The sequence below is a fragment of the Athene cunicularia genome, assembly GCF_003259725.1.
Source record: "Athene cunicularia isolate RWA chromosome 9 unlocalized genomic scaffold, athCun1 chr9_part1, whole genome shotgun sequence".
NCBI classification, from domain to species: domain Eukaryota; kingdom Metazoa; phylum Chordata; class Aves; order Strigiformes; family Strigidae; genus Athene; species Athene cunicularia.
In genome coordinates this window covers 17,206,228-17,234,016 of record NW_020799110.1, presented here as the reverse complement: position 1 = coordinate 17,234,016, position 27,789 = coordinate 17,206,228, and the positions used below count along the sequence as shown (strand labels likewise).

Genomic DNA, 27,789 nt, shown 5'->3' with positions numbered 1-27,789 from the left:
TAATGGTGTATGACTTGATCTTCCATGTTTCAGCAAGAGAAAAAGTGAATGACAGTTCTTTGATCCTCTTCGATAATGTTAAACCTATAAATATTTCTTGTCTCCAGTGTCTGTGGAACACTATCACCCACAGCTTGAATTTGCTATTATTCTGAAATGAAGATGTTTAATAATTTTGCATCTTTGAAACTGATTTACACATACTCCTGAGAAAATTATTACTTCAAATTAGTGATAAACAAATAAATAATAATTAACTGCACATTAATTATAATTTATTTATTTTAAAAATATAGAACTAATTCATAGCTTCAAAAATAGATTTTTGACCCTCTTTTAGCTAGTAATGATAGGATTTAACAACAGGGTTGAAAATACTAATGTTACAGATTTTTACAAGTTAGAGAGCATACCTGTAACTACTTCTAATGTATTTGTACTAGCCATGCCAGATAATATAGCTTTTGGTCTTTTTAAAAAATTGAGCTACAAGCTAGATAGAAGCCATCAGCTACAAAAATCCTGGGGTTTTCTTTTTTTTAATGGAGTACTAAAAGCCTATTTACTTTCGTATTTCATTTCAATTTAGTGCATAAAAATGTCATCAGGTAGCTGGGTCGAAGCTTCCATAGAAAGTGGTAACAGGCTACTCATCAGAAAGTATCTTTGTACACAATCAAGTTCATCATGTCTCCCCTCCCAACAATCATTTTACATTTCTCAGAAATGCCTAGGGAAGTATATGTGCCTTTTACCCTTCCTTGATGGTTAACATACCAAAGATTTTAAAGATACGAAGGGAGGAGAGTTCATCAGTAGAAAACCTATCATAGGAAAAAACCTCCCCATCTCTAGTACACAGTAGGATTCAAGCAGCTGGGCCACCCAAAGGAGGTCACTGAAGGGACACAAATGCTGCAGCTGGACTACAGCTGCCATAGGGATGACATGAAGGTTCATTCTGGCATGGTAAGTAATCTAGCAGCATGGGGGTAACTGAACAACTGTATACTTTATATATATATATATATACCATCACAAATTTCAGTCATGGTTTTTACTGTCCTGTTAATGTCAAGATTTTATAAACACAAATGAAAACATTTTAGTTCTTCCTTCATTAAAATTCCAATTTCTACCAGTGCAGGGAGTGTTTTGTTGCTTGTAGCCAGGTATCCATAGCAGGTCTGTATTCTTCTAAGTCCTTCTTGGGCTCAAAAACTGCTTCTATTCGCCTTAGCTTCTTCAGTTGTTCTTTGTCAGTCCAAAATCCTATAAACAGAAAGTTCATTCTCAACTGTAAATATGTTATTTCTGAGTTGTTTTAATTTATTTCCAAGAGATCCAAAGCAGAAACACAGTAAGAAATCATGCCAGCTTTTCTTTACTCAACCAACAACTTTCTCAGAGGGAAGCATATTTTTAAGATTGTGAAACTCCTTTCCAATAGCATCCACTTGTTTGGAATCCTGACAACAGCACATCTGCTTAACTGGGATGGTTTCCAAGGAACAGCTCTGGTACACTGAAGTTCCTTTAAGTTTCATCCACACTGTGCTTTCAGCTGCAGGCCCTTCTCAATGAAGAAGGGCCACAGAAACTGAGACCTAGCACTAGTTGCTTTCCTACTGTCTTAAATATTGCATAAATGGCAGAAAACAGCCAGTATTACATATTCAGATTAATTTATGTTGAGACATTCTTGTCTGTCAAGGGTTGCAGCTTTCTTACAGTTTTAATTGCTGAATAAGTCTTACCTGAGAATATACTTTTTATATTCCAATTGTGTTATATATCAAAGCAATTTATTGAAGTTAATGGAAATATATTTTGTAGGTGGGTATTAAGCAAAACCATTGACAGTTTGTAGTTTTAAGTTTGGTTAATTATATAAAGCAACTCTGTGTGAGTAGAACTGGACTTTTTTTTCCTTGTTAATTTATTTTGTACTTCCACTGTGTTTATTTCTTTAAAAACCTTAAAGAATAAAGACTCGGTTCAAAGGTGACAGGACACAGCTTCAGCAGGAATGACTCGGCTGTGCGTAAGCGTAGCAGCTTGTCACGTGACCCATCCCCACCGAGCACCGCTCCAGACAGTGCAAATATGGGAAGGGATGCAAAAAGGCTGGGCCAAGAAAGGGAGGCAGCAAAGACAGTGTTCACCTCTTTCTTCCCCAGTAGTATATCCTTCTAAATGTAAATGAATCTTACAGACATATATGCAGATACCTTTCACATTACACTCGCTGTCACCATTTATGTAAAACTAAACAAGCAGACACCTGCTCAGCAAACTAGTACATTGTGTTAGAAATACAATGCCCATGGTTTGTTTTATGACCAAATGACATTGTCATCCATTTCTCTGGTTCATCAAATACAAGTACATGGGTACAAAGCACTGTACAGAGAAACATAAACACTACTGACCTTGGATTCCCACAAAAATGGCTAAAGCAATCCTTTCAGTAGCTTTCACAATTATCTGAAATTATGCCGGGTTTTTCTTCTTTTTTTTTTTCCTCCATATTTACAAATAAGCATTTTGAAGGGAAAAACATAACCTGAAACATACCTGAAGCAAGGCCTGCTAGAAAAGCTGCACCAAGACTAGACATGTCTGCATTTGCAGGTTTTTCTATTTTCTTATTAATTAAATCTGAAGTCATCTGCATGACAAAACTATTATTACTGACACCTCCATCAGCTCTATAGGGAGAGGGGAAGAAGTGAAAAACAAAAAAAACCACATTTAGTTCAAATGCTTATTGCCAACATTTCAGACAACAACTTCTGGGGTTTCACACCCATGCATAAATGTTCCTGTCATTCATGCACAAATGCATTTCCATTTTATGGGCAAATTTAGAGGCCAGCACAAGGTGCCTAGAAAAATAAAAGTGCTTGTGAACTGGGGGAGGAATGGTAGACAGGGACACAGGACAGACATTATCAAAAGCTTTGAAAGCTCTGTCTTCTAGAACTATACATCATCCTGGTTGAAATGTTAGGGTTTATAGCAGAATGTTCACATAGTTATCATCACGTGACAACAGTCAAAATCATTACATTAAACAAACCCATTGCAGATCTGGAAGAGTACCTTTTTCATTACTACCAGATCTTTGTACTAGTTAGCTAAAATACCTTCACAGTTACTTCTTTTTATGAGGAAGATGAGATTGAAGCTTCCATCTATCTATTAATAATTTCCTAATTGCATCATGTCGGAGACCCTTTTAATGAAAAAAACTAGAACTTATAAATGCTGATCTTTAATTACCTGAATAATTACTAGTAGTGCAAAATAATCGCTCTTGCAAATAAAAAATAACTATAACAAAAAGCAGTCTTTGAATTGTGATAGATTGGTTCCTTATGCTGTTGGACTCCAATACCAGCCAGGTATGGAGGTGGTGTTCTGTCAAATGTGGTACAGTAAAGACATCTACTACTTATTTCTACAGAAAGTGTTGGGTAATAAAACTTAACAGTTGCTTAGAAATATTCAATTCAAACATGCCAGCTGAAATCATCTATACTGTGTGAGGACTAACAAAACTTTTTCATAAATGTTTTGGTTGTTTCTGAAAGTAAAATCAGGAGCCACTGCCTGACTGGTCATGTTACAGGGTTTTGCTTGTTTGTACAAACAGTTAAGCAGGATTACCACCTCTACACTACAGCATAAAAAACTTTAACTGGCAGTCACTTTCTTAATGCCAGTGACATGCATTTTTCCTTCTTCTGCAAAAATAAGATAACCATTTGATACAAATTACAAGGGGAAAAGAACAACAAAATTTGCAAATACCTGTTTTACATTTAGCAAAATTTTGCTGCTAGATACTTTGAAGAATCAGCCTTCTAGCTCAAAGTTCCTACATGCCATTTGACTGGGGATGTGCTATTTCACGGAACAGTAAATAGGTGAGATTCTAGGACTCTGGGAGGGAACACCAGGATCATCCTTGTAAAGGCTGCTGCAGACTGCTGAAACATGACACGTAAAGACTACAGCTGAGGGTTCCCCCTCTATGCTTTCCTTGATAGTGTCGAGACAAACAAAAAAGAAGTAATATGAATGTAGAGGACTAATGAAAATGATTATGTATAAGCTTATAGGAGCCAGAGACTGGGAAGAAACAAGGGATACAGGACAACAGCTAAAAAAAGACTGAACATATTTATGAAATAAAAACTACAACTAAAATTCAAAAGTTAATGGATAGATACTAAAGGTATGTGGACAAAAGGATGGGAGAGCAGTTTACAGCCCTATTGAAAAATCCATGAAGTGTATCTCATTATCTTCTAATGCTTAATCCACAAGCTGAATTACTACTGATCATAGCTAACTATTACAGTCACTATATGGAACTGGAATTTTATATTAATAAAACAGAACATGATCATACAACTGAAAGTTTATATTACAGTGTAAATAGGATCAGAATTCTAATGTTCTCTAAGCAGTACTTGCAGAGTTTCCGTTTTTCAGTTCTCAGTCTTAATACGACTTCTCAAATTTCGGATGCAATTTTCTATGTAAAAAAAGCTTCCCAAGGAATAAAAATTTACAATATTTTAAATCTTTTCCTCTTCATTAAAACCCCAAGCCTGGTGGTTCCTTCATCTTTGCCTACTCTGTCACAGTATGTGATGGGTGACAAACTTTTACCTCCCCTGCTCCGTACTTCCACTTTTCTTCCACTACTCAGGAGTCCGATTTCTCAACTGTCTACATGCCTGCCATTCTATTTCTTCCCTTGCATGGGTATCGGGAAAAAAGCCGCAAGAGGGCCAGGGAACACTCACCCTTCTGTTCTTGACTGTGGTATCATGATGACCCCTGGCTGCCAGAATGAGAAATTTTAGAGCTTTCTCATCTTGAGAGGGCTTGAAGCTCTGACAACTGGTGTGTTCAAATGAAGTCCCTACCCAAATGTGCAATGTGGTTTTCCAGCAATGCATAATTCAGCTAGATTTTTCCAAGACGTTGTGAAAAGCATATTTTAGGGATTGTTACCTCACTAAATGTGATTTGCTTCTTCGAAGATTGAAACAAAACCTATGTCTTCATTGAATTGTAAAAATATTTTCCCTCTTTCCTTTACAAATAGATCCAGTTTTAACTGACATCTTCAAAAAAACATTCAGTCTGTGAGAGAACCAGCATGAAACATTTCAGTATGAAAGAATAATCAAGGATAGAATGACTTCTGTGGTAGGCATTGCTATATGCACTCCAGTGATACCTGAAAACGTGATTTTGCCTTTTTTAAAAAAAAAAAAATTAGAGCAATTCATCGTTCACTTACTGACAACCACCAATACCAACAGTTTAATTGAACCAACTCTTCTGTGTGTAGACTCTACTGTCACTTAAGTTACATTAACATTTAACTTGGTAATTACATATTTCTCAGCAGTAGAGTTTTTACAGTAAGATAAAATGCGTAATGAAGTTCATACCTATTTAAAAATCAAACTCCCACGTATCAAATCTAAAATTTACATGGAACTTACCGAATAGTTTGCAGAGGAATGCGTACCTTCTTCACAATGATATCATAAAGCTGTTTGTTTCTTTAAAAAAATATTTAATTGAATTAGGTATTATATATTCCATAAAGTGTTTCCAGTATCTACATAGTCAGAAAATAAAATACAAGGCAAAAAATGCCTCAGTTGTGTCAGAACTGCTGCAATAGCTAACAAGTTTCCAGAAAAAAAAAGAAAAAAGAACAAAGAAAAAAAGAAAAAAAGAGACTGAAACTGATCTTTCTTATACATTATTGTGAAGGCACAAGTATGGCTAAATCATAGCCCATTCTATAGCAAGTCACTGTAGAAGGTACAAATTTTTTCCACCTGAAATTGCTGATGGGTTTCTACAGACAAGATGCAATTGTTGATGTAACAAGTGGTTTGGAGTGAGGAAAGCAGGCTGACAGAGTGTTAATCGGAGTTTATCCATCTGTTCTTTAAAGGGAACATCTGAACGCTGTGTGACTTGTTCTGAAAGCATTTCATTTAATAGTAGAAAATCTAAACACAAAGGGTCTTTACCCTTTTCTAGTTAGGCATTTGAATGAGATCAGGTTCTTCAACATCCCTCTTTTCAAGAGACCCATACTTCAGTTCAGGAATTACTGCATCCTGCATTCCTCTTACAACACAGGAAAAAAATGCATTAGAAACAGTTGCAGCTATTCAGAATGTTACCTTCCTTCAGACACCCTTTTTGCCTCTTTGCAGGAGTGTATTATCCCCAAACAGAGGTGGAAGAAATCATGTCAGTGCTCCCTAACTGGCCACAGCAGAGCGTGAATCACACTCAAACCATATTGAGCTTCAGTTTGAGGCATGATGGATGGGTTTGCAAGGCAGAGCCCACCTGTGAGCTCTGTGTTATCATCAGTGACTAGCAGTAATATCTTTAACCTTGACAGTTAGATCTAGAAATTGTTGAAGATGCGTATTATGATGTTTTATAAAACACAAACATTTTGAGCTTTAGCCAAAGAGCTAATACGAAACTTTCACCTTCAGGGGTACTTTAAACACAGCTGGAGTGGGCTACAGCTTTTGACAAAACACTGTCAGGAGAGTAAGGACAAACTTTAAACAGAAAACACTTCTAGAACATGCAGAAAACAATATCATTTAAGAATCACTGTATGGTTACTTAACAACAAAAGCTCCATACTACTAAATATACACAAATTTATTTGTAAAGTGTCAATGAAAAAAAGGGAAGCTGCTAAAACTCCTTTTCAGTGTAACAGTAACAGATTACTACGATTTGTATTTTACAAACTGCAGAAGTCCGTGCATCTATTTAACACTGCTGATCAAAATAAAAGGAAACATAAACAAGAAAATTAAGGAAACAGTACCTGAAAGCTATAGATTCCAATATAGCTCGTACAAGATGGTTTCTGGTAGTGGAAGGTTTCAGCCCCATGAAAGAGGCACATAAATCTGGATCATTCACAGAAACCTGCAGAAAAGATTTCACAATGAGTTCAGTGAATTTGATTTGTAAGCTTTTGAGAAAGAAGTCAAATAGTAAGAAAAAAATAACTTACGAAAATTACAGGCAGCATAGTGAAAGAAGAAAATTGAAAACAATATGTAAGAGGTACATAGTGTTATTTTAGCTAACTCAGTGAACAGTTTAAACATCTTCTTTCAACAGGAAAAGGGTTAAGTGACTTCTTCCAAATTTGGCATACTAAGTAACACTGATCTGTATGACTTCTCTTTAAAATACATAGACCATACACTGTCTAGGACAGGGCACACTGATATTGCTGTTCTCTAGCAAGATTTCACAACATTTTTTTTTACAACACTCCTGAACTGCTAAAAGAAAGATGAACTGATTTTTAAAAGCAACACTGAAAAGAATGGTAACAGTTTTTATTAGTTTACTACAGCCTGTTTTCAGCGACACAAATAAACACAGTCCAACTAAATTCCTAATGGCCACTAAAGTTGGTTTTTTTTGCAGGAGAACTAGAGGATCGATTGATGAATTTCCTCTCCACCCCTTCAATACTCTGATGAATTTTATCACAAAATATTAGTTTGCTGGTCCATACCTGGTGTGAGACAATGTTGAATCTTATTTTCACTGTAGACAGGAATTTTCAAATTGAAAGAATCCTTTCCAGTTGTGTTAAATATCAGTTCTGACAACACTTACCAGAAGTTTGAATTTCATGCTTATAAAATACACACACACATCTATAAAGAAAATGCTATCATACGTTAAAAAAAAAACAACCCTAAAACCAAAACCCATACAGATATGTACACACCTAAAAGGAAAACTGGCATTTTTGCAAAAATTCCTAAATAGAAGAAACTTCTGCATTAAAGTAAAAAAAAAATAATAAAAGTTTCCCATAAGTACACTTCCCATTCTAAAAATGGAACCACTTGTCCAGCCCAGTAGCATAATAAGGATTCATGGCTTCCAAGACTATATATCATATACATATATCATATACAAGATAATAAACTATGTCATATACAAGATAATAAACTAAAAAGCATATACTCATATTCTACATTAAGTGTCAGTATCTTGAAAAACTCAATCATTTAAAAAAAAAAAGTAGCAGTGCATATATATATGCATACACGCCAACGAAGAGTCCTAAGTTTTTTCTTAGAAGCAAACTGAGCCTGGAAACCCCTGTTTCTAGCAGAATGAGTAAAAGGAAGGATGATTAATGCATATACCCCCTCAATTTCAAATACACTTTCACAGTGATGCTCTCCTTAGTGCACTGCAGCGCAGCAGAACCCAGTAAGAAACAAACTAATTCTTACTGCTTTAATAGGGATAAGTAGAGAAGCTTTTTACTCTGTGTAGGAAATGAACATATGAGCTTCATAAGAACCCTCCCTAACCGCTATCATTCTAAGAAACATTTTAATAGAATCAATTTTGTTAGCATCTAGCCAGTGAAGCTAAACAGACACATCACAATCCCAGAAGCGTTCAACTGTTCATGTCCCTTTTCATACTATTTAACCCAGTCAGTTTCTAGATTGGTACGGATTCTGTAACTGTGCATCTACTAGCTAAGTACAGTCCACTGGAATAGCAGGGCTTTTAAAAGGCAAAGAAATTCACATTGGTGGACACTGTTAGTGGGTACTAGGTGTCACAGTCAAAGAGAAATCCATTCAGTTTTCTAAATTCAGCTTCTAAATTTGGACTGGGAATATGAGAATTAGGGGAAAAGAGATTGTATCAGTGTTTACCAAGAAGCTAGCTGGGGTTCATTCTGGAGACAGTGTCAAGAAAGCAAGGGGGAGAAAAACTAGCAAAGCAAATCAGAAGCCAAATAAACAAAAAAAGTTTTACCAACATCTCTAGAACTTGAATATTGATAGAATTAAAGGTTCAAAAAAAGATACAGACTAACATTTGTCTGCCTCAGGATTCTTGTCCGCAAATACTGGAATTTGGCATGGCTCAACATTTGCTTATTCATAGCACAATTACTCACAGTAAATGCTAAATGGAACCATCTTAGAAAAATCAAGCTTTATATACCTAAAAATAAATCTAATTATTAGGGTGGCTGTTTGAGGGAAGGTAGCTGGGCTACCCATAGAAGAAATGAAATTTTTCTTCGCCTTGTTCTGCTAACATACAGGACTTACACAAAGGTAAGGTTAAAGATGTTAAGCTTCTTTAGAAAAAAACCCCACACACTAGTCCCAGGAATGATCAAACTGAGTACGGTAGATGAATGAAGATTAAAAGAGAAAAGAACTTTTAGAAATGCCCAGAGAGACGTGCTGGTATACATTCAAACCAATGAATTACTGAGACTTTTAAAAGTCTACCATACTCGGTTTAATCATTCCAAGGAAGAGTGTCTAAATATTATTACGTTTGCTTTCTGTAACACCAGGACTTACATCTTGCTCATATTTAAGTACATTTAAATAATCTGTTGAATTGCAGTCTACATCCTGAAAAGAATCAGAATAAAATTAATTATTTTAAAACAGTGCTTAGAATTATTGTCTCAATGAAAGCTCTGCATGAGGCAGAAAAGCTATGGGATTGGTTTCTGTCTGTGCAGGCACTGCTGAGTTACTGTGGGCAAGTCATTTAGCTTATCTGTCCCCCAGGTCTTCACCTGCAAAATGGAAGTAATTTTCCTATTTTGCAGGGATTTTCTCAGGGGGGGTGTGGTGGTGGTGGTGGTGTTTGAGCATTCTGATTTGACAATGATCTTCATACGTTGTGGTGAGAGACAGACAATAAGAACCTGAGTAGTACAGAATAAATACTATGATAAGATGTAAATTACTACATTTAAACATGTAAAAGTTAAAATTTTAACTGGGTTATTAAAATATATTCCCAATTATGTTAATAATAATAATTTTACCTTAAAACCTGGAACAAAACAAACGCCTTGAGAATCAACAATACTCCGTGCCATTTTTGCTGTTTCATCTACATTGGTGAAAAGATCTGTAAAGATCCATAAGTCATACGCTTTTATTATTTACTTCAGTATATTACTAAGAAACAAAAAATCTAGTTAGACTATTTTCTTTTGCAATATTCTCGAACTACACGTTGTAATGGAAACAATCACTTCTCCTGTACTTTATGTTCATCAGTCACATTAAAAAACCACCAACCTACTCAGATGAAGACTAAACTCATAAGGATCATCTCATATTTGTTATGCTATAACATTTTAATCTACACATCCCATAAGAGGTCTTTAGCTTCCCCAACAGACATAAATGGAAATTGAGAATGCTAACACTGGGACTCTAACTATGCTAAACCCCCGGATTTTTCAAAACATAAACCTTGTTTTTTCCTCCCAGAGATGTTGCTATTGTCAGCCCAAACACCAAATGACTACAGAGAAAGTCATAATACCCATATTTTATCAGCCTTAATACTTTTACAAGTGACTCACATAAATATAAGTAAGGTAGGTCTTAATACCACCTTTTTGATAGACACTACTTTTATTCTCTGTCTAGCCAGATGCCTCCTTTCACAACTTGATAGATACGCCTCTTTAGCTTGTTCTTCACCCACATGCAATTCTTGTACCAAACACCCATCTTCTGTAGTTATAACTAATAATCATAGCATCACAGAATGGTTTGGGTTGGAAGGGACCTTAAAGATCACCTAGTTCCATCTCCCCTGCATGGGCAGGGACACCTTCCACTAGGATCAAGTTGCTCAACCTGATATAATGTCTTTATGTGGCCACATAACATGTTTTCACAGAAGTCTAGAGGTCTAAAAAAGTAAATTCTATTAAAGATAAATTAGGTTAATCTAGCTCAATTTATCTTTGAGAAACCCATCTTGTAATTTACAAGGAGTTTCAATTTTACCTTTATAACCTTTATAAATTTGTTTGAAAGCTTTCAATTCTACTGTACCCAGACTAATACGCCTAAAACACATCTCTTCCTTCTTGCTGTATTTGCTTTTACCAAACTATATAAAACTACCTCTATATGCCAGGACACAAAACAGAAAAAATATGATTGACTTAACCTTGAAATTCCACATACTACTTTTTCAAAATTCTTAGAAGTGATCTGATTCCACTAAAAGAAGTCCATTAAACTAAGTTTATCTTGCTGCAGAAATTCCTATTTCCAAACTTTTACCACTATTATATGTCTCATTTTCATCCCTGTTGATAACACCTATAGGTTATGTCCATTTCACTACTGACAAACAAAAAATCCTTTATACTCTTGCTTTACAAATACCAGTAATATCCATTTTCAGTACAGAAGTTTCACATGGGTTAAGTATGCATTTTCAGTATGGAATCTGAAGTAGCAAGCTTATACATGTACTACTGATATCTGTATCTGCAGCACTGAACTGCATATCGAATCAAGTAATTTCCTCAAAAAACTAGTGGCTGTTATTGTCTAGGCTTCATCAAATGTTGAATGATGAAGATGTGAGGACCAATCTTCAGTCACACTTAACCCTCAAGGGCACATATCTGAGCATGTATATGCACATATGCACCAAAAGTTGACAACTTGAAGAAATGTGGTAATTTGTTGTAAACTACACTTCAGGAAAACCTTTCCCAGATAACCCAAAGTTTGAGAAACTCATTCCTTTTTTGCATCCTAGTAAAGGTGTACTAAATTTCTAAGTAAACCAAGTAAATAGTTTATCACAGAATCATAGAATATCAGGTTGGAAATGACCTCAAGGATTATCAGCTCCAACCTTTCTTGGCAAAAGCACAGTCTAGACAAGACGGCCCACCACCCTGTCCAGCTGAATCTGAGAAGTGTCCAATGGTGGGGAATCCATCACTTCCCTGGGAATTATTCCAATGCTTAATTGTTTTCATTGTGAAAAGTTTTCCTCTTGTGTCCAATCAGAATCTACCCAGGAGTAACTTGTACCCATTATACCTCATCTTTTTGATGTGACTCCTTGTAAAAAGGGAGTCTCCATCTTCTTTGTAGCCACCCTTTAAATACTGGAACATGGTCATAAGGTCTCCCCTAAGCCTTCTCTTCTCAGGGCTGAACAAACCCAACTTTCTTAGCTTTTCCCCATATGGCAGGCTTCCCAGTCCCTTGATCATCTTTGGAGCCCTTCTCTGGACCCTCTCCAGCCTGTCCACACCTTTTTTTTTTGTATAGCCAGGACCAAAACTGAATACAGTATTGCAGGTGTGGCCTGACAAACACTGAGTGGGATAATGACTTCCTTCTCTCTGCTGGTGATGCCCTTGTTAATACAACACAGAATCCTGCTGGCTGGCTTTGCCACTGCAGCACACTGATCACTCCTATAGAGCTGCTTGTCCATGAGGACCCCCAGGTCCCTTTCTACAGAGCTGCTCCCCAGCTGAGTAGATTCCAGCCTGTGCTGCACTCCTGGATTATATTTTCCCAGGGGCAAGACTTTACACTTGGCTTTGTTGAACTTCATACAGTTCTTGTTAGCCCACACTTCCAGCCTATTCAGGTATTCCTGCAGGTTGGCTCTCCCTTCCAAAGTGTCCACTTCCCCACTCAGTTTGTTATCATCAGCAAAATTCATCAGGGTGCACCTGAACCCACCATCCAGATCACTTATCAAGATATCAGTGTTGGGCCCAATCTCAATCCCTGGAGGACTATTTGTGACAGGTTGCCTGAAAAAGAGCTATTTACCACCACCCTCTGGGTGCAGCCTGTCAGCCAGTTCCTCACCCACCGCACAGACTCTTTGTCTAGACCGTAATGTATCAGTTTCTCTAGGAAGCGGTGGTGGGGAGCCATACTGAAAGCCTTGGAAAAATCCAGGTAGACAACGTGCACCATTTGCCTCACATCAACCAAGCAAGATCAGGTTTGTCAGGCACGATCTGCCCTTGGTGGATCTGTGCTGGCTTTTCCCAATCACATGCTTCATGTCGCTTGTGACAGCCCCATGAGGATTCATTCCACAACTTTCCCAGGGATTGAAGTAAGACTGATGGGCCTCTAATTTCCTGGATCCTCCTTTAAGTCCTTGTAGATAGAGGTGACATTAGCCTTCTTCCAGTATTCTGTGATGTCTCCAATCTCCACAACTCAGACATTATGGAGAGCAGTCTCACAACACTGGCCAGCTCTCTTAGCACCCTCAGGTGGATAAGATCAGGGCCTTCCTCACGTCCTCCTTCACTGACAGCGGGCCTGTGTTTGTGTTGACCTAGATTTTATTCCTAAGGCCTGTGGACCAACAATGCTGGTAAGGACAGAGGTCAAGAAAGTGTTGAGAGCCTCTCCCTTTTCAGCACTGTTGGTGACTAATTTACTGCTCCTGCTTAACAGCAGGCCAGTATCTTCTTTCTGTTTCTGCTTGTTGTTTACATACCTGAAGAAGCCTCTCTCATAGTTTTTGACATCTCTGGGCAATTTCAATTCAAGCTGGGCTTCTGCTGTTCTAACTGAATCTCTGCATGCCCTGGCAATGCCCTTGTAGTTCTCAACTGGTATTTGCTTTTCCATCTCTAGTATGCTTCTCTCAGTTTTGAGCAGACTCAGAAGCTTGCAGTTAAGCCAAGGAGGCCTCTTGCTCTGCCTGCTTCCCTTACCTTTAAATGGAATGAACTGTTCCTGTGCTTCCAGGTGAGTGTTCTTGGAAAAACTCCCAGCACTTGCCAGCTCCTGTATCTTCCATGGAAGCTTCCCACAGAATCCCTCCCAGCTGAGCTCTGAGTGAGCTGAAGTTTGCTCTTCTACAATCTAAAACCCCTTTGTCTTAGTACTGTCAGCATGCTCAGCAGGATCCCAAACTCCACAATATTGTGACCACTGCAGCCAAGGCTATCACTAACCAAGACACTATGAAGCAGGTTTTCTTGGTTTAAGAGTAGCAAGTCCAGCAGTGCCTCATTCCTGGTTGGCACATCTAACATTTGTATGAGGAAGCAGTTCTCTACACATTCCAGGAACTTAGTGATGTGTGAGCTGCTGTATTGTTTCTTCCAATAAATGTTTGGATAGCTGAAGTCACCCATAAAACCAGGTTCTGTTTATTAAAACACTCAGAACAGTTGTCCTATAAACAGTCAGTGGTTTTGAATATCAACTACTATTGAGCTAGTATTTTTATTAGTCTTTCATTAAACTTGAATGCAAGTCTTTTCATTATGTAATAGTCACAGCCAAAAGGCACATCACTTCTATGTGAAGCAACATACACAACACTGTTACTTCTAAAAATGAAGTTCTTCATGCTGTTTTCATAGAACTCAAACCTGTTATTAATTTTCTGAGATGTTTTTGAGATCTCTCTTGCTGTACATTACAGCAAGTGTTTGTGGAACACTGCATTTACAATCATGCTACCTAGATGTAATCAGCAGTCAATTTCTGTGCTGCTCCCCAACTAAAAAATCAAGTGCAAATACCCTAAACCAGTACACATCTAAATTTGACAATGTCCTTTACACCATTGCTATTCAAGTTTGGATACCAGGTTCAAAAAACCAAAAGAATGCATCAGGAGGTTTGTCATGCTCAAGCAAAAACAAGTGAGGAGTAAAACATTTCAGGAAAATAAGTCTGCATAGGTTGGCGGGTCTGAAAGGCAGAGTCTGAAAAGGAGATAAGTGTGCAAACCAAACTCCCTGCAGTAAACACACTCAGCAGAGAACCTACTACAGAGACTCTGCATTTTCCATGGTCCAAAACAGGTAGTCTAGTTTCTTCAATTATGGATAATAAAACCAAGCCCAGAAACATAACTGTAACCCCATAAAACAGTTTCTTAAGTAGTAATATTTTACCCTCTATAAAATTAAAGAGCTACTTACTTATATCCTGAGCCCATTTTATGGCGGTGCCAATGTCTGACATACACCCTTCAGTTAAGTAAACAACTTCTTCCCCAATCTTCCAACCAATCAGTGGGTACAGACCTTAATTATTTTCCATAAAAGAAAACAAAACATCTAGTTAAATTGTTTCCAGAAAAACATATACAAGCACCCCTCACAATAAACCCAATCTTTTTTTCAGAATTAAAGCTAATAACAATGTCACTGACAGAGGTTAAATATATTGTTTTAAAAATGCAGTGATACTACTGAGATACTCGAACAACAGTTTCTTAAACCAAAGAATTTTAAAAAATCAAATTACAAAAAAACCCTCTTTAAGCTAAAGAGAAGAGCTATCAGCACTTACCTTTTCTTATATAAAAGAATGTACATACTTAAAAATTTATCAATGTTTTCCTATTTGTTTTAAATCCACCTAATTTTCTCCAATGGTTTCTAAAAAGTCAGAATTAACTACCCCAAATTTCAGATGGGAAGCACAGACATATACACAAAAAAAAGCAATACAAACTTAGAACATAGATCTTATTCATAGAAGAGGATGAAATTGATACTTTTATTCCTTGTTCAGTATGCAATGCTTCCTCACATAGAAAGCAAAAAAGAAAATAAGTTTCATCATTTGCCCATCCTTGTCCCCCACCAAAAGCAACTGCCAGTTAACTACAGCATTTTACCTGTATGTTTGCCTAATACAAACAACAAAAGAAACACCCAAACTCACTACAAATATTTGGTGACACACTTTGTCTATAACTGTGGTTTACATGACAGGATTTTCAGGATGTTATGATTTTCACCAAATAGTTTTGGCTTTGTAGTGACTCTAAATTATTTTTTTTTTCTTCCTTTTCTCTCAGAAGAAAGGCAGAAATACATAGGGCAAACACAGTTTATTTGAAAACAGTACAGCATCTTTCAAAGAGCTGACTACTTGAAGGTATTATTATTACATTAGAAATAAACAGCCAATAATGAGGATAAACCTAGTTATCTCCCCTTTGCTCCCCCATGGGTATGTTGAAACCTTAACAAAGACAAGAGAGACACACTACTTAAAACAGTCAGTACAAACAAAAAGACTTTCTTGTTTCATATCTGTAAGAACATAGCACAAAAGTCCTGCAGAGTTTTTGCCAGTGCAAAATGACTTCGTTATCTAGCTGAACAGCAAAGATTTTCCAGCACTGCAGCTGGACAAATGATTTTTCAGGTCACTTTGTAAGAACCTAAGCATTCAGGGCCACTACAAAAACTCCACCCAACCCAAGTATGGTAACCACTGGAGTGAAGAAACCACCCAGACTTCATGGGATGCTGTTCAGGACTCAGAGATGCATGCAGGTCATGCAACAAAGGTAGGTGAGTCCCAATAACTAAAGGACCAGAAAAGCATCAGAAGGATATAGGGATTCTCATATAGGGATTCTCTCTGCTTTCCCAAGGTGACTTTCCTGATATACAAGTGTGCCTCACAGAATCATCTCCAATTCGCTTGCCTGTGTCCAGAAGAGTGGCATGGTAGTACTGGTGCAATTACAGAAACTTACTTAGTGCTGGAGGCACTCTGGTGCTTACAATGGAAAATAATCTGCAGCACCTATTTAAAGTTTGTATTTGGCTCTTGAAAGAAAAAAGTGATACACATATCTCCAGATCACTGGTGCAGGTCTCCCTTACAATCTTTATTTTCTGCCAAAGGTAAAGCTGCAAAGAAGCAAGACCAAACAATTGAGCCAAAAGTCCTAGGGAAGGACAGCTAATTAGGGATAGAGAAGCCCACCAGGTGGCCTTCCTAAGGATGATCACATCCTTGTCTCTAGTAGCGTAAGACAATCTACCTCTAGGGAATGGATCAACACAACACTTGGCATGACCAGAGCTATCAGACTGACAGAGAGAGATTTTAAATCTATAAAACTGGCTTCCATCACTGAATTGTGAGAACTGCTGTTCTTGAAGGAACTTTTTTGTTTGTTTGTTTTAAAACTGTTACATATAGCAACTAAATGTAGACCAGAAACTAGAACCGCAGCTAATGAACAGCTCACACAAGGATGCTGCAGGGATTTACCTTGCAGTCTTAAATACATATGTCAACTTTAAAGATTGAACACATTACATTTCATGCCCAGGGCACTGAGAAATCTGGGTACTTAACTTGTACTACTAACCATACCACATGGCAGCCAAAGAACACAGAAAAAATAATTTTAACATAAACAACATCCTAAAGCAGAAGTTTCACACCACTGCCTTAAAGATTTCAACTTCTATCAGATCACAACAGCTAAATATTTTCTGGAAATAAAACAGAATAGAAAAAACTTACAGCATGTTTTTGCTATTAGATTTCCACAGACTACATATATATGAGTTTCGAAATAAAAGTATCATCATAACATCATTAATCTGCCTAAAAAGCACCTGCATTCATAGGGAATTTAGTGTCTGTGCTATTCAGTTCTGACACATCTCATGTGTTTGCCAGGGGCCTTCCAGACTTCCAGCTGGTACAAATCTCCTCAGCACACTGCTGTCCTCCTCCCCAACCCCTCCTGTTTCAAATTGTAGGCTTCCCAAAATTAGTAACTTATTAAAAATATGACATACAGAGATTGCACAGGCAAGTTTACTTCAGTATTCTCTGTTGATCTCTTGACAAATAGAATCCATCTATGACAAATTAACAAGCTTGATAGACCACAGATATTCAGAATGAGAAAGTTTTAAACACTAGAAACATGCTGGGGAGCTGTTTCTAGTATTTTAAAAGAAAATTAGTAATTGTTAATCCTGCATTATCTCACTGCAGGTACTTCATAAAGTGCAAGGGCTCAAGAGGAGGAACTTACAGTGATCAACTGGAACATTCTGATGTGAGAAGCCAGATGACCAATCTCCTTTTCCTCTATTCCTGTACTGTATAATATTCCTGTACTGCTATCACAAAGAACAGGTGGGGGGAAAAAAAAAAAAAAAAAAAGAAAAAGGAGGGATGCAGGTAGTAGACATAATTACTAGTGATGTTACTTAAAATCTCTTCTTGAGAAGCATATTTCAGGATAACCAAGATCTACATTTCAATTAAAAATTTCCCCAGTCTTCTGTTCTAAAAACACTTTCAAGCTGCTTTTCTACAGCTAAAGACAGAAGGAAAAGTGTAGTCCGGTTCTATCCCTTTTTGTACCCTCATCATTACAACTGTCAAGTCACATTAAATACTCTAAAACCAAAACGTCATGATCTTACCACTCTGTGATGCAAAGAGATGTCCTCCTGTATTCACATTCCAGAAACCACCAGTTCCCATTGTCAGTTTAACATCTCCTGGGTGAAAGCAGCATTCTCCAAACATTGCTGACTGCTGATCAGCTACCTGCAGTACCAACAAAAACAGTATGTTACCTACCAACTACCAATCTACAAAGCTGCTGGATTTTAAAACATCACTGCAAACACTTCAATGGTTTTGAATATAAATAATCATTCAGAGAGGAATTCAGCATTAAGAGAGGACTCACATACAATTTCTTAAGTATTTGCAGGCCATTCCAACAGTCAGATTTATCACTAGAATCAGATTACACCAGGTTTGGACACAACATGAATGTCTGTAGTACTGATTACTACACTGAAAAATGTGTTACAGAAACCAAAGAAATATTTTATGGTTTAGTTTGACAAGGACAAATGGGGCATTTGCAATTGCAGGGAACAGAACAGAGTAGCTTTGCTTGAATTCCTTTCCTCCCACATAGAAAGTTGAAGTTTTGAAGTCTCACCTTCCTTTTTCCCTGCTATCCCTCCCGTACCAAATTCTTCCATGCTCCATTTTTCAACAGTGATGGTTATTATATGTATTTACTTATGTTCGTGCTTTGGTGAAACAGTAAATTTACAGATAAAGTGAGTCTACCATTCTTAAAAAATAGCAGGAGAAATTCACATTAGCTCAGTGACATTTTTTCCGTTTAGCTCAATTCGACCACGTTTTTCTACAAGTCATCACTTTACAAAAAAAATAATGGATTTTTCTTATCCAAATCCTAACTATTGAAGCAGGAACATGTTACTCACCATCTATTTTTAGTGAAAAAAAAGCAATAAAAGGTACCACAAGTGGATCTATTAACAAATACTCTTACATTTGTGGAGTTTATTGAAATCAAGCCAGAATGGACCCCCACTGCACAACTTCACATACTGATTTTAAGCCACAGAGACACACATTACCAGAGCTTAGAGCAGAACCCAGTTCTATTAAGATCTATGTTCAGTGCTTAATCATTTGGTTATCTAACCTTGATGAACCCCGACCTCTAGAAATCCCTTCCCATTCCTCTCTCCTCCTTTCCCTCTAATGTTGTAAACTGTTTTTGAAGAAAAATTAAACAACCAATTCTACTGTAGTTTAAGTCATAGAGAAGGAATAAAGAATACTTATTAAGCAAGTGTGAAATCAAAGCTAGATAAAAAGAACATAGGTACAAATATACAGATTTAAGTAAGAAAACATTTTCACTCACCATTGCCATTATTGGAATAGGTGCTCCAAATATTTCAGAGTCAGCTGATCCGAAGTTGAAGCTTAAAACAAATGTTATGGAGAAACATCACTACATTAAATTGACCTTTCTGTTAAAATGAAATCTAGATATTGCATCCTGGGTCTGCAACATATGTGAAAGGTAATGCTACCTATTTATTTTAATGAAAGCATTAAAACTATCACATCAAGAAATACTGATACTAAAAATAAAGTTTTGGATATAGTATTGAGAAAGTACATAAGCATATAAAAATATTTTTTTTGGTGTAGCTTTTTTTTTTTTGCTTGCACAGATAATATAGTATTTTTGTAAGGCAATTAATTTAACAGTTATATTCTTCTGAATATGCCTTTATAGTTACCTTGTGTCTTTCACCGAAGGATAAATAGACATTGGAATAGAAAGTAAATTACACAAAGTGGGATTCCAACATTTCTGAAATAATACAGAGAAAATAAAAACATCAGCAACTCAGCTCAGAAGCACAATAAATAGCAACAACATTTTTTCAGAAAAGCACATACCGTAAAGGGTTCAAAAATGCCTGTAGCACTGGCATTTGAGTAATCCGTAGCATACACAGAGCCTACCATAAAAAAAAAGAATGAAGTAAGATTTTAGATATCTAAGTATTTGAGAGTTGTTTTAAACATAATTTTTCTTTAAACATCTCAGTGGATCCCATAAACTGAGTGTCTATAGGCAAAGACATAGCGATACAATGAGCAAACAAATGTCACCTGCTGCTCACCATAATGTGAATCTAACAACTGCCTTATTTTACTCATAAAACTGGCTAGAAGAGAGCCAGTACTTTTGACATGTACCACACTGACTGCATCACTGTCCATCATAATCTAGCCAATCGCTCAGGCATTAGCCCTCAGGATGGAAAGTTTTAATTCTCCCACATTTGTAACAATTCTTTGTTCTTTTGCTTTCACAGGTAGTTTTCTTTAATCAAGGCCATTAGTTCTGGTAGTCCTATTTATAACTTAAATACTTAAAAAGGTTGATTACACTGAATAATTATTTCTCTTTCTGACTACCCTTCCAGGCAGGCCCAAAGAATAATTGATTCAGAAGTTATTTTTTTAAAAACTAAATATATTACAAAATCCATCAATTATAAAAAACCATTTGAATTCTAGGATGTATCAATAACAGTCATGAACATTATTACTTAGAATCCAATATGCTTTATTAATATTTAAGAGGAACTGTAACATTCACCTTTAGTCAATCTATACAGTAACCATGTGTCAACTGTTCCAAAGCAGCAGTTATTTTTTTTGGCAGCTTCTTCAGCCTGGGAACAAATATACATAGAAAAAAAAAGTATTTACAACTGGGTACAACAGAGGAACAGACTTCCTCATTCCTTCTCTTTTTCTTTGCGGATAATGATACTGTCCTCAGAAAATAAGTCTCTGATTGTCAATTTTTTTTCTAGAAAGTTGGTTATGTAAGTAGTATTAGCCTACAGTTCATGTTCCTGACAGAGAATAAGCAGAGTTTCTTACAGTTGCTCTTAAGAAAAGCAATTTATCTTCTATTGCAGTGGCATCAGAGCCTTAAGAAGGGAAACTTTATAGTCACAATTGTAACAGTGGTGATGTAGTGGTGAATAAAGTAAGGTTCTGCATACAACACTTAAAAAATTAATAGAAACATAAGAAATAAGTGTATTTCCAAATATGTGCTTGACAACAACACAGAGCCATTGTTTTCTGGTTTATGGTGTCTGTGAAGAGTTCGAAATGTTATTTTCCTTGGGATCTTTTTCCCCTTTTAAATGGAAAATTCATGTTTCATCTAATTTCTACTAACTGATAATATGTACAACTACAGAAATAATAAAAACATACAAACTAATCTGCTCAAAACATGACTGAATACATTATTCTCTGTAATTAAGAGCCATGAACTTTTGAGCTTCTTGATTTGATAGTCACATATTTTAAGCATCCACTGATACTTGACAAAATGTGGGAGAATGTTCATCTCATATTGAAAACTCAGCAGCTGCATAACCTTCAATTCTATAATCCTCCAATTCACAGCTTACATTTTCAACAGGTCCATCCAAAACATGCCAGTAGAAAGTTATATTTAACCTTTTCAGTAGTTAGTTTTGTAACAGAAAACACCAGACAAAACTCAAAAGATTTTGGGGTTTCTTTACACAGGATAGAAGACTGATAAGCATTTTTGTCAAAAATAACTTGAAAATTAACATAGAAAATAAGATGACTGAATTTATAAATACAATAGGAAGAAACAAGGAAAATTATAAGGATTAGAGCAAAGAATACAGCAACAAATATCTCAGTGATCACTAGTCAGTTATATTATTCCAGCAAAACTTATTTGATGTGTATTTTCCAATTCACACTACAACAAAATACAAAATAAATTGCAGTGTTTGATTGTCCAGTATGATATTATTTGTGAAACTGTGAACACTGAAATAGTTTTCCACAGAGTGGAAAGATAAGAGTACAAGCCTGAAAAAAAATACAACTGTCATACTAAACTAGAGTACAAGCAAGGTACAATCACTAACTGTATAATTATATCAAGTGAAATAAGATGATTTCTGTTTCTTATGCACGAAGAAAACATTTTACTACTACACATTTCCATAATCAGAGAAAGAAGTTGTATAAACATGAGTAGATGCAGAGGTTAGAACCAGCCTAAAGACACCAGCCATTATTATGATTTAAGAAAGCTATTATTTTTCCCTTTCCAGCTTACCTCATGTATGTTTTTAAAAACCCATGACAACTTCATAGAAGTCTGTTGTGTTGAAAAAGTAAGAAAACTTGGTGCCAAATATCGATCATTCCCAGTCAAGAAATGAAGCACTGTAAAAATAACATGGATTACCTGTTTCAAAAGAAAAGTTACTTAATTTTTAATCTCTCCCTTTAAAGATTTCTGATCAATTACCTTTAAAGGATGACAACACAGATGAAAGCTGCTGACATGAGATTAGATTCAGAAAGCTACAATTCTTTTAGAGAATCCACACCATAGGGAACCATAGGTTCAACAGATAGCCTTCCCACAAATACACACCACAGGAAAGAGCAGCTGCACTAAGCACATCTATTTGACTGACTTCTGCTGGCACACTGATAGAAACTGCTCTTCATATGGACACAGGTCACCTATACCAGCACAATGCACGACATGGTTCACAGCATTACGTACTGTTACTCCAGTGAAAGTTATCCTACAGTAGACAGGCTCAATCATGTTTTAATAGATTAACCAAAATTTAATCATTAATCAAGTTTTCATTCACAAAAGAAATCAGTGTCAAACCCAAGAATTTAACTTCTCAGTGACCGTCCTAGTTAGTTTCCACTTACAGGGAAAGTAACTTCAAATCTTTCTCTTCTGAAGGTATGAACCACAAGTTATGAGCAGAATAAAATGTACCTTCTATAGATAATCTGACCAAAGAGTACATTAACAAAAAACAAAGCAACACCCAAAACCCCCAAAACAGTGCTGACCAAGAACCACCTACACCCAATTATGTAGCAGCATTAACATGCAACATTTTAATACAACAAAGAGACTAAAAAGTAACAAAATGTACATTAGACCTACAGATATGTTTTTCCCATAATTAATTACCTGCAGGCTAACAGTACTGCATTTTTTTCTTGATACTATTTTCCATGCTAATCTTGCTCTGTTAAATGTTTTTAGGCCACAGCACATTATATTAACATGTTAACAAGACGCCTGCAAGTATTTCATTTATTGCCCTTATTCTTCATAAAATAACAGCTCTAGTATGTTCAAGCAGTATGTAAGTTATCACAGTTTTACCTTCAGCAGAAGGGACTTATTCCAGGAATTCACAAGTTCAGCACTTCTTAAGTCTTGCCAACTTATGAAATTATGGAAAGGTTTCCCTGTCCTCCTGAAAAACAGTATTTGAACATTCCCATTTAAAACTACAGAACATACGCTGCCCAAAACAGTCAACATCATTCACCAGGTCAATTCCTAAAATAAGTTAATATCCTCCTGGTTGATTTGAGAAATCAGTAATAGACACCTGGACATTCTGAGTGTGAGACTTCTAACCAGAACTAAAAAATACGTATATATTCATCTCTTTCAAAGTACCAATTAAAACCAAAAAGGACATAAACTATAAACCATTCTGAACTGCTGTAAGGTGTGGCTGTGTAAACACAACATGAGTGACTGACATTTGTGGCTTTCAGGCTCTGACTTGACTAAGTTCAACATTTCTACAGTCCACTTCCATCTCGTCTATGAATACAAATGAATACAAATTCATTTTAAACAATACACAATATACATACTTGTGCCATGTAATAAAAGTTGCTCTCTGCGTTGAGATACCAAGACCAGCAATTTGCCTCATGTGAAGTCCTGCAGCTAAAAACCAAAACCAAATCACACACAAAAAAGCATTTATTTGAAGAAACAAGCAAAAAACCAATTTTTCTAATATAACTATATAATCTAGGGAAAACTTTAGTTAATAATTTCAGAGAATATAAATCTCTACAGACTACCCAACTAAGTGGCTAGAACAGTGAAATATTAGAAAAATCCTAAATCATACAACTTATTGCAAAGCAGGTAAATAAACCTTTGTATTTTACAAAAGCAGTTGTGACACACTGCCCATTTCCAGCTTCTGAAAGGCCCATTGATACTTTACTTGAACAACCCGAGAGACAAGCAAGCAGGTTACATATGTCTATATAATCAATTAAAACATGCATTTCACATGGATGAATGTGACAAAGCACAAACAGAAGTACCAAACCTACAGAAATAAATTCCATAAAGAAAAAAACTAGATTGATTCTGTAGGCAGCAGAGATGAATGTCAACACACCATGATTTTTTACATCACTTTGATGACACATCTCCTGAAGCAATCTTTCAAAATTTGTAAGACAGTTGCTTAAACCATGCACCAAATGCAAGAAAATATACTTCAAAATCAGAAATATAAAGACGTACATTTGAGTATACACAAATTTTGTTATTAAATCTTATCTTCAAATAACTGTTACAGAACGTTTTTTTCTAATATATGTAACGGTAAATAATTAAATATGTCCACAGCTATTTTCAAAGCAGCTCTGGTCAGCTTCCCAAGTGCCTCCATGCATACTTCCAGAAGCAAAATTATGTGAAAAAAATATACATTAAGAAATTCCATTTCAATGATACTACCTATTCTGTCCAAAGTATCGTTCACTGAAGGGCTCTCAATCCTGCTACTTGAACAAAGGTTTAGTACGTCCTGCTCATACATGTTCTTAACTTTCACATGCAAAGTCACCCATCTGAGTAATGCATAAACTGCAGACTCTACACCAACAGCCTCTGAGTGACAACTACAGAGAAGGTGTTTCACAGAGAAGGAGCATGTCTTGGTCTGCCAACCTCTACATGTTTCTGCACCTTCCCTTACACTAGTCCTTGCACTCATGCAGGCAGTAGTATCAAAACCCTCCATCAGCTGAAGGCTGTACCAGGGATTGCACAAGGCCACCTGCTCGAGTGCTGCTGCCAGCAGCAGTGTATGGGAGGAGGACCTGGGACAGGGTGGCTTGAGAACAGCAGTATATCTTTTTCAGTAGCAGCTGGGTCTAAACTGAAGGCAAAGCCATACCAGTACTACCGCAGCTCACTACAGATTAGTGGCATGTGTTACTCCTCCCTGTCTCCACAACCTGCATGCTCCCACCACTTCTCATGTCAACTATCATGATCTCTAGACCCCTATGTGACTAGAGCTAACTTCCATTAAAAAGAAAAACAAAAAAGACAGACACAGATATTTTTCAGCTAAGCTGCCTCCAGCGCCAGAGTAAAAGAGAGAGGTGAGACCATGCAGCCAGAAGTACTTGCCACCTTTAGGGAGTACTGAACTACATCAGCTCATTCACTGGTGCATGCTTTTAGCTTCTCAAGACCTGTAAACTGAAGTGCTCCTACACCTTCTTCCTGCTTCCAGACAGGCCGCTGGTACCACACCCTCTCTTGTGCCTGCACCACCAGTGGCGAAACTCTGCTGTCATAAACAGTCACAGTGGTCTGACTCAGGAAACTGCTCTGGACTTGTAACCACCCTGTAAAAAGGAGGGCTGGACTGCTTCTTTTGACAGCAGCGTGGGCTTACGCTCACGTACATTACACAACCACTTAAAAATGACTTGCTGACGGTGCATGCAGCGTGGCCACAAGGAAAGCTTCCAATTTTAACACTAGCTGAAAAATCTTGCTTCCTGATTTGCCCCACAGAATAGGAGTGGAGGAAGCTAGTAAGGTCTTAAGGGTCTGAGGTGGCATTGCTATTCTTGTGACAGAACAGTTGTGGCTGCTGAGAAAACAAACCAAGAGCCCCAAATAATCAGCTGCAGCTTACACCTGGTAATGGTTCCTTCCCCTGTTCCCTAGGCTGCCTTCCAAAGGAAAAGACAGTTTTGCCTTTAGCCAGGCTTGTAGGCAGAGCAATACTTGGAGTCCAAACTGCAAGAGGGGCTGAACAAGAAGAACTTTAGGCACGGAATAAAAGAGTATGATGCACACACACATGACAAGGATGCTGGGGCACTGCAAGAAAACAAGCTTGGGTGCAGCTGACAGGCCCACGGCATCAGTGTGGCACAGCAGGAGGTGATCCATGCTGGATCATAGAATGCCAGAGGTGGTATAATGGGAAAGCTGTGGGAGTAGTAGAGACTAAGTGCACTGTTAGAGCAGCATCCAGAAAAGTGGGGAAAAAATACCAGAAGTGTGGCAGAAAAGGGAGTTGTGTGCGCTTAGTGCATTGAGTACTAGGAAATTTTAGGCTAAAGTACAAACAGAAAAGAACAATAATACAGAAATCAGATGGTAAGAACTGTCTGTAGTTTGCATGGGAAAAACAGGAATATCAGGCTGTAATTGAGCAAGCACAACTATGCAGCATTCTGCTTTCATTCTCTCACTGACATTCACAAACACAAAGCAGCAGCAGAATAATAAGGAATCGGACGGGGAAACAAGCCTACTCTCTGTTCCTACACAGAGGCATCTGGAGGAAGACAGACAGACGCTGGGGAAGGATACATATACAAAGAGCTGGAGCAACAAGGTGCCATCACTGACATGTAAATTGAGTATGCACACTGCTGCTGGTTCTACTTCAACCCTAATCTGGCCTCACTGAAAGAAGAAAATAGCTGAATTGTCCTATTTTACATACTGATTGAACAAGTCTTAAGGCATGTTGTTGACCTGTTATTTCCAATACTTTTTAAAAATAAATAATCTTACTGTCTAAATAACTAATATCACTAATTTTGATGAATAATGAACTTCTCAAACTTTATTGTAAATCATTACCTTGTACAGCTTCTTTTATCACACCAACAAACTGACTCCACAGCACTTCAGGATCTAATTCAACCCAGCCAGGATGAGGATAAAGTGATTCCACCTGTTCACAAAAGACACACAGGATTGTTATGATCCCTAGTTCACAGAAACCAGCATTCTTGTGAAAGTTGGTGCAAATATGTTTGGTTTTGTTCTTAATTTTCTGAACCTACTGCAAGAGAGGAAAACAGTGTTTGTCACTTTCAAAACGTGGTTGAACGTGAGGGTGTGATCTCTAGACCTCCCCCATTGAGAGCAAATAAAGAAGCCTGTAAACCCCTTTTGGGGCTCGAAACTGGAACCACGTTTCTCGGAGAGCCTTTTGGCTCCGCTGCCGAACTCGAAACGTGGATGCCTGTGAGCAGCTCACGAGCAGCGCGGCGCAGGCGGCCAGGGATCGCCCCGCCATGGGCTTCCAGCGAGAGGGAGCGTCAGCTCCGCCGGGAACATCCCCTTCCACCTCTGAAAACCCATCAGATTTCGTATACTTCTCCTCGCTTCAATCTTTCCGTTGCAATAGCTATCAATAAAAAAGGCTAGATCTGGAGATCGTCTTGTCCCAAAATCACGAGCCATACAAACCAGAAGAAACCTGAAATTTATGTTCCGAAGTTAACACTTTTTTACACAGCGGTGTTACGCAACGCGACGTGTGTAAACGCACAGGTCCCAGCTACGCCCTACTAACAAAAGTCGTTTTGTTCGAAGAGGGATTAGCCGATAAGCGCCTAGACCAAAAGTAACAGGGGAAGGCAGATGGGAGCAAACTGCGAGGGAACGGGGCGAGGGCAACGCCGGTGTCCCGGGGTAGTCCCGCCGGGACGGGGGTCTCCTTGCCCCCAGGCAGGTGGTCTGAGGGCGCTGGGGCAGCCGTCCCCGCCCGGCCCGGCTCAAGCCGGCTGCGCGCCTGGCAGCGCT

At 37.5% G+C, this 27,789-nt stretch overlaps 1 protein-coding gene across 5 annotated transcripts in view; it reads right to left on the bottom strand.

The window, feature by feature from the left end:
• Nucleotides 1–264: 264 nt before the first annotated feature.
• Nucleotides 265–27,789, bottom strand: part of GK5 (glycerol kinase 5) — a 31,274-nt gene continuing 3,749 nt past the window's right edge. For 2 of the 5 annotated variants that reach the window (XM_026855078.1, XM_026855077.1), the window contains exons 2-16: nt 26,839–26,932; nt 23,790–23,865; nt 23,284–23,377; nt 22,195–22,326; nt 20,668–20,743; nt 19,959–20,020; nt 19,796–19,869; nt 19,411–19,471; nt 18,134–18,260; nt 14,855–14,959; nt 9,932–10,017; nt 6,905–7,008; nt 5,532–5,591; nt 2,578–2,711; nt 1,123–1,272 (exon numbers count right to left, since the gene is read on the bottom strand). In XM_026855078.1, coding sequence (XP_026710879.1) covers nt 1,136–1,272; nt 2,578–2,711; nt 5,532–5,591; nt 6,905–7,008; nt 9,932–10,017; nt 14,855–14,959; nt 18,134–18,260; nt 19,411–19,471; nt 19,796–19,869; nt 19,959–20,020; nt 20,668–20,743; nt 22,195–22,326; nt 23,284–23,377; nt 23,790–23,851 — 1,314 coding nt within the window. In that variant the 5' untranslated portion in view covers nt 23,852–23,865; nt 26,839–26,932 and the 3' untranslated portion in view covers nt 1,123–1,135. Of the gene's footprint in view, nt 1,273–2,577; nt 2,712–5,531; nt 5,651–6,904; nt 7,009–9,931; nt 10,018–14,854; nt 14,960–18,133; nt 18,261–19,410; nt 19,472–19,795; nt 19,870–19,958; nt 20,021–20,667; nt 20,744–22,194; nt 22,327–23,283; nt 23,378–23,789; nt 23,866–26,838; nt 26,933–27,241; nt 27,296–27,789 lie in introns of those variants that run through there. The other 3 variants (XM_026855074.1, XM_026855075.1, XM_026855079.1) reach the window with 3 other exon arrangements.